Source organism: Cnephaeus nilssonii (assembly GCF_951640355.1).
Source record: "Cnephaeus nilssonii genome assembly, chromosome: 2".
In the NCBI taxonomy this organism is placed as follows: Eukaryota; Metazoa; Chordata; class Mammalia; order Chiroptera; family Vespertilionidae; genus Cnephaeus; species Cnephaeus nilssonii.
In genome coordinates, this window is record NC_137073.1 from 9,804,736 (window position 1) to 9,811,980 (window position 7,245).

The 7,245-nt window shown below is 52.8% G+C and overlaps 1 protein-coding gene across 1 annotated transcript; it reads right to left on the reverse strand.

Moving 5' to 3' along the window:
* Positions 1-1,095: 1,095 nt before the first annotated feature.
* On the reverse strand, positions 1,096-7,112 carry ORAI3 (ORAI calcium release-activated calcium modulator 3). The gene is made up of 2 exons (XM_079780148.1): positions 6,192-7,112; positions 1,096-2,857 (listed from the first exon to the last, which is right to left on the reverse strand). The coding sequence occupies exons 1-2, from the start codon at positions 6,417-6,419 to the stop codon at positions 2,198-2,200; spliced, it is 888 nt and encodes a 295-aa protein (XP_079636274.1). The 5' UTR covers positions 6,420-7,112; the 3' UTR covers positions 1,096-2,197.
* Positions 7,113-7,245: the final 133 nt, after the last annotated feature.

Here is a 7,245-nt window from a genome sequence, read left to right on the forward strand (position 1 = left end):
CCAGAGTGGGTCCTGTAAAAAGTAAACTCGGTTTTACAGTAGTAACTAGGTGAGCTGCTCGCATCATGGTCCCAGTGCCCGCCGTTTTCAGCGGGATAGGGTGGAGGCTATCCTTACGCGGTCTCGCCGCTCGAGGGCAGCACCACTCCAGGCTTACCCTGGGCCTAAGGTCGCCTGAGGCTGAGCATCCTGTATTTCTGTCTTGGACGCAGGGTATTCTGGTCTCCAGGTGATGGCATACCCCCGAGGCCCCTCTGCCTGAGCTGAGGATGCGTTAGGTTCCAGACATCTCAGTCTACATCTCTCGCTGTATTACCTTGGGCAAATCATTGACCTTTCATAGCTTCAGATCCTTACTCTGAAATGGATGTTGATGTCACGCAGGATTAATGTAGGCATCAAAAAAAAAAAAAAAAAGCATAGGAAAAGCCCTTGAAGCCTTGTCCATGCAAATTTATCATTTTAAGAAATAGGAAATGAGGAAAGGGGTACTTGGTCAAGATGTCACACCATAAGAATAGAAGAGAGAGGATTGGGACTTTTTAAATTTTTGAGGAAAACGAGGCTGAAAAAATGAATTTACGTGGAAGCATGTGCGATGAGATCATATTGCTTTCTCGTCCGAGTTGAAAGGTATTGGCTCCTTTTCTCAAGTCAAACAGAAAGAGATTCCCCGTGTGATGGTAAAGGTAATCCAAGTTTTCACTGACTAGCTGTGTGGTTCTGAGCGAGATCCTCAGCCTTCTTGGACCCCAGGTCCCTTACCTCTGAAATGGAAATCAAGACTTACCTCTTTAGGTGGCTATGAGGGTTCAATGAGATAACCTATGAAAAGCCCCTACTTTGTAATAGTCGCTCAAAGAAAAAAAACTTGTAAAAGAAACATACTAAATCCTCAGTGGAAGAGAGACCCTGGGCTCAGGAACAAGAGTGCAAACGCCTTTTGCCTTGGAATAACTCATGCTCCACATTCAGAAGCTACTGGCCAGAAGGGGGTCACCCTTGCCCAGCACCCAGTCTCTCCTGGTCTCTTAGCAACAAGGCGCCTGATCCTAAGAAGACCTCCCCTTCACTCCATTCACGGCCACAGACACATCTGTGAAACACAATTTATTATACAAACAAGGTGCATCAAAAACTCAGTGTCAGAATAGCTCTGTATTCCAAGGGTTAGGGACTTGACCTCCCTTAAAACCTCCTCACCCCACCCCTTGCCAGGGAGTCAAGCTGGGAACACAGACCCTCAGTCTCCAAAGACCCCCAAGACTGGCACAGAAGAGTGAGAAGCAGATATAGAAGCATTAATTGTGGGTCTGGGGAGTTGGACAGGCACTTGAACCTCAAAAAATAGGGAGGCTCCTTCTAGAAAAGGCTGGACCTATGCCTGGGCAGAAACACCAAATCCCTCTCTATAACAACTAAAGCAAGAGTGTGAAACCCATCAAAACTGATAGGTCTGGCCAGAGTGGCTCAGCAGTTCAGCATCAACCTATGAACCAGGAGATCATGGGTGTGCAGGAGGCAGCCGATCAATGATCCTCTCTTATCATTGGTGTTTCTATCTCTCTCTCCCTCTCCCTTCCTCTCTGAAATCAAAAGGAAAAAAAAAAAAAAGGAGCATGTACAGGTTGCAGGTTCATCCCCGGCTAGTTGGGGCAAGTGTGGGAGGTAAGCAGTCAATGTGTCTGTCTCACATGGATGTCTCTCTCACGCCCTCCCTCCCTTCCTTTCATTCTCTCTAAAAAGCAATGAAAAAATATCCTCAGGTGAGGATTTTAAAAAACAAAAATAAGGGAAGGGTTGGCTGCCTTCTAGGGCAGTTGGGTGGGTATGTAATCTGACCTCCACATCCTGTATAGGGGCAAGTGGCTAGGGGTCAGCACCAAAGGTCTGACCAGGGTCTCCCTGCCTTTCTTCCACCTGGTGTATGAACCTTCGACTGAAGACCTTCCGCTTTCTCCCTTGCTCCTCCCAGGTGTAGAACTACACTCATGGGACAGGCTAACAAGGAGAATCCCGGGAATGTGGGAGCTGCCCCAAGGCCCAGCCCAAAGGACCCTGAGGTCAGGAATCTGGTTTCTACCTAAGAGTGGCCACAAGAGGTGCCTCCAGGCAGTCAGGGAACAGTGATCTAGACCAGGGGCCTCTGGCTGACCCCGAAGAAGGCAGTGCTTGTAACAGGTGGCTAACACACACGTCACACAGCCTGCAGCTCCCCCTGCAGGCGACTCAGCTCCTCTAACTCCTGCTTGTGGCGGTCTGTTTTGTGTGCCACCAAGGAGCGGTAAAAATGCAGGGCAAAGGCCACAAACACAAGCCCCACAGGTACCATGATTGCTGTGGAGGCCATGGCTGCTTGCCATCCTGGTCCGTGGACCCCACCACCACCACATGCTTGCTGGGGTGGGCAGGCCTCAGATGGCGCGGCCTGTGGAGGGGCTACTGAAGCAGAGGGTGGCTTAGACGCTGGACTCAGGGAAGTGGCCACTGGTGGTAGAGTCCCAGGCACCTGGGAGGCAGGTACCATAGGTTCTGGCTTGCCCACGGGGGCCCCAATGGGCACAAACTTGACCCAGCCAACAAGGACAACTTCAGCGAGGAAGAGGAAGGTGCCTAAGGCAGTGGAGAAGCCCCAGGCCAGCTCCACGTAGCGGTGGAGTCGCTGGTGTGGAGACTGGTGGACAGAGTTGAGGTTGTGGATGTTGCTAACAGCTTCAATGTGGGGCAGCAGACACGTGGAGACCATGAGTGCGAAGAGGTGCACAGCCACGAGGACGGTGGTGCAGGCACTAAAGGCCACCAGCAGGCCTGGTGGGTACTCGTAGTTGTTCTCCAGTTGTACTTCCACCATGGCCACCTGTGGGGACAAGAGGGGATGGATTGAGTGTCTATAACTTCCTGAACAGTAGCAAGGCTGCATCCTTAGGACCTAGAACAGTGCCTGGCAGAAAGACTCTCAGTCTTGCCCTGGCCAGTGTAGCTCAGTTGGTTAGAGTGTCATCCCATTCACCAAAAGGTTGCAGGTTTGATTCCTGGTCAGGGCACATACCTAGGTTTGGGTTTGATCCCTGGTTGGGGAGCATACGGGAGGCAACCAATAGTAGTTTCTCACATCGGTCTCTCTCTCTCTCTCTCTCTCTCTCTCTCTCTCTCTCTCTCTCTCTCTCTCTTTCTCATCTTCCTCCCATCCAAGTACTAACCAGACCCAACCCTGCTTAGTTTCCGAGATTAGATGAGATCTGACCCAATCAGGGAGGTATGGCCATAGACTTCTCTCTAAAAATCAAGAAAAACATACCCTTGGGTGAAGATTAAAAAAAAAAGGCTCTCAGTCTTTGTTGAGTGCATAAATGGGCAGCTTCGGGAAGGCTCTGGCCTGTCTGGGCCTTAGTTTCCCCATCTAGCTATTGAAACAGCTGGATGACATTTTTCTGACAATCTTAGCTTGTCATAAACATAGGGGTTAAAAAGCAGATTCTGGAGCTGGGCTGCCTGGGTTCATTTTCAGATCTACAAGCTGTGTAGTCTTGAGCAAGTGACTTAATCTCTCCGTGCCTCAATCGCCTCATCTGGAAAATGGGGATTGATAGTAGCACCTATCTGCTTTATAAAATTGTGAAAATTGAATGAGATAATATACATCAAGTGATAAGAATAGTGCAAGGCACATAGTAAGCACTAAGTGTTTGCTGTTATTATTAGTGTTAACACTGACGGCCACAGTTTGCAAATTGGCACACCATGAACCCAAGAATCAAATTGCGAATTTTTAAAACTCAAGAGATTTTGCCCTGGCTGGGTGCTCAGTGGTTAGAGCATCAGCTCAGAGACCCAAAGGTCACAGGTTCCATTCCCAATTCTTGGTCAAGGGTCAAGGGCACATACCTCAGTTGCAGGTTCCATCCCCTGGGACCGGAAAGGGACCTCATCCAGGAGGGAGGCGACCAATCAATGTGTCTCTCTCAAGTCAGTATTTCTTTCTCTCCCTCTCTCTCCTTCATCCCTCCCCCTCATCCCTCCCTTCACTCTCTCTAAAAATCAGTGGGGAAAAAAATCCTCGGTTGAGGATAAAAAAACTAAATAAAACTCAAGGAATTTCATAGAAATACCCCAATTTCCAGATCCTCTTAAAAATTTGGAGTATCTGGTTACACCCGGTCCACATTCTTGCATGACAACTATCAGCTAGAGTTGAGTCATGGGTGCTGCCTTTGAACCGGGCAGGGTCTCTTTATAGCCACAGTCCCCACAAAACCAACTTGGCTTCCATATTACCTGCCTGGATCCTGTTCAAGGTTTGTATAAATTTGGACTCTAGAACTAGACTGCCAAAGTTCACATCCTGCCACTTGCTTGCTGTGGGACTCTGGGCCGGTGATATAACATCTCTGATCCTGTTTTTTCATCTGCAAAATCGCCATTAATAGTGGTACCTACTTCATAGGATAGTAGATAACATACATAAAAGCCCTAAGCACAGTGCCTGGTACTTAATGACAGTTTAATACTATTTGTATGTTATTTTCACCCAGGCCACCTGAATTCCAGGACCTGGATCTTTTCCCAATAGTTCTTGCAGGACCCATTAGATTGCTCTGGGGCTGAGGGAAGGAGGAAGGTGAGGAGCCTGGAGCGTGGTGGTAGAAAGACAAGGATGAGTGTTTTGGGAAAGTGGGCCATGAAGGGTATTAGCAGGTGTTTCCCACAGACGGGCATCTGGGCCAGGCCTACTCCTGCTTTCTCCCATAGCCTGACCCAGGCTTGTTTTCCCCGGGCACGACTGGAGCCAGTCCTGCCCCCAGAACCTACTCATCTGGCCTCCGGATCCTGCAGAGAAGATCCTGGCCTTTAAGCTGTCACCCCAGCAACATGCAAGTCCAGCAGCAGGCCAGACTGAACCATGGGGTGGATGGGGGTGGGGGACCTCCCTTAGCTAGGTCCATGAGACTGCGTCTTTTCCTCTCCAGTCTGTATAGGGGAAGGAGAGCCAACTCCCTGTTCCTAGATGACTCCACGTTAGGAAGGGTAGACTGGCCTGTGGATCCTGGGCCACCACATAAAAATAAATCATAGACCTAGAATGACCCTTGAGGACAGAGACTTTCCCTCTGATCATTTTAAATACAGAAGCTGTGGCACTGAGAAGGGTAGGGACTGACCCAAATCACCTAGTGCTCTGACCCTTTTATCCCCACCTCAATTTGCCCCCCAAAACAGGTTCCTATAAGGATGCCCCCCCTCCCCCGCATACACACACCTCGCTCCTGCCAGCCAATTAACAGGTAGTCTAAGCCATCTTTGATGTGTATCTTGCTCTAACATGCTTAGATCTAGGGTTTGAGGACAAGAATCAGCTCATCCTAGGGCAGGCACTTGGCAGACTACAGAGGGCACACCCTCCACCATCTCACAATTTCCCACTGACCTGCAAAGTGGTGGAGACCTGCCCCGGGTCTCCGGCCACAGCAGGACCAAGCTGACTCCTCACCCTGGGACCTCCCTCAGTCCCACTTCCCCGGGCCTCCTCTGGGACCGTTAGCTGACTTCATCTTCCCACACCACCCGTTTATCAGCTCGGGAATCATGTAATCAGTTTCCTAATCAGCTTCTTTCCCCACAGACTTCCTCACAGGCATCCTCTCCTCAAAGCTTCCTGGGCTACACTAAGCACCCTTGGTACCTGCTGGGGACTAGATGCCTTCCTTGGGATGGGCCCCACCTTCAGTTGGGTGACCACCCCATCTGTTTATTTTCTCTAACCCCACCTCCAGCTGTGCATACAGCCGCACCCCAGCTCTGATTTGCCTTTGAACCTCTCCTGGCAGGGGTGGGGGGTGGTGTCTAGTAATCACTTCTGCCTGGACTAGGCTTTTGGACCTCTTTGTCCCACCCATGCATATGCATCCCCCTTGGTGGTTTATCTATCCCCATACATGATTTGTATCCATGACATTTTTTGCACTTGTTTATCCTCCCTGTGGCCCAGTTTATGCCAGGGGTCTGTTCACCCCCCCCCCCCTTCCCCCATTAAAAAGGGATTTGTCATCCCTCGGGAACTTGTTTGTTCCCCTCTTTTACCTCTTAAAACCCAGTCATTCCTTTTCCTTTGCCCGGCCTCCCTTGGGTACCCGTTTACTTTGCCTATGGCCCCTTCCTCACCCCCACCCTGTGCACCCCTCCCCTCCCCTCACCATGGCGAAGCCCGAGAGCAGGGCAGACGTGCGGCTGGAGGCTTTGAGCTTGGCCCGGCTGAGGTAGAGGCGGCGCCAGCTGAGCGCCCGCAGCGAGTGCTGACTGGCCCCCATGAGGTCCAAGTAGCCGCGGTGCACGAACTCCCGGTACGTGGCCGAGCCCGAGGGGCAGTCGGCCTCCGGGTTCAGCGGGGCCTGCTCGCCCGCGTCCCCCTGGCCGCCCTTCATCCTGGGGGGGCCGCAGCACCAGGGGGCCTGGGCAGTCAGGGCGGGGTCGAGTAGCCTCGGGGTGTCCAGGAGGGTCGGTCCAGGCCGGGAAGAGACCCCATCCCCTGCGGGGTGAGCCGAGATGTGGGCGGCAGGTGCCCAGGAAGAGGCGGTCGGGGCTGAGCAGAAAGAGTAGGCGTCTGCGGGGAGCCCTAGGGGCCGAAGCGGGACAGCAGAGGCCGAAACAGGAACTGGGGCAGAGGCGGAGCCGGGGCGGCCACATGATGGGGTGGAGTCCGGGGGCGTCCGCAGAGATCTCAAGGGACCCCTGTGACACGAGTCCGGCTAGAATGTCATGCGGGCGCCCTGGCTCCGCTGAGGCCAACCACCAGCCCCCGCTGTGCCTGGGAGCTCCCGGACCCTGGACCACTCCGAGTACATCGGGACATCCCAGAGTCCAGAGCTCCAATCCTCCACCTAAATTGTAAACTCGGGGAAGGTGAGCCCATCTGCTGTAGGGGTCCTGGTGAACTCAGTTCCGGGAAGCCAGGGATGCCCAAGGCTCCTCCGAGAGCCCCAAAGGGTTCGCACTCAGGTCCTCCCTGCCCTACCCCCCTCTCCCGACGCCGCAGACACAGGAACTCAGTCACCCCAGCTGGAAGATTTTGAGTTTTATAGCAAACCATATTGTACAGACCCGGGGCCCAGCCCCGGCTGGGTCCCCCACGTGCCCCCCGCCGGGCTGCCTCTTTCCCCTCCCCCAAGCGGCCTCAACCTCAAGCCTTCGCGACCCCCAGGACCCCTCCCGTCGACCTCTGATCCGCCCAGTCCCTCCCCCCACCCGCGC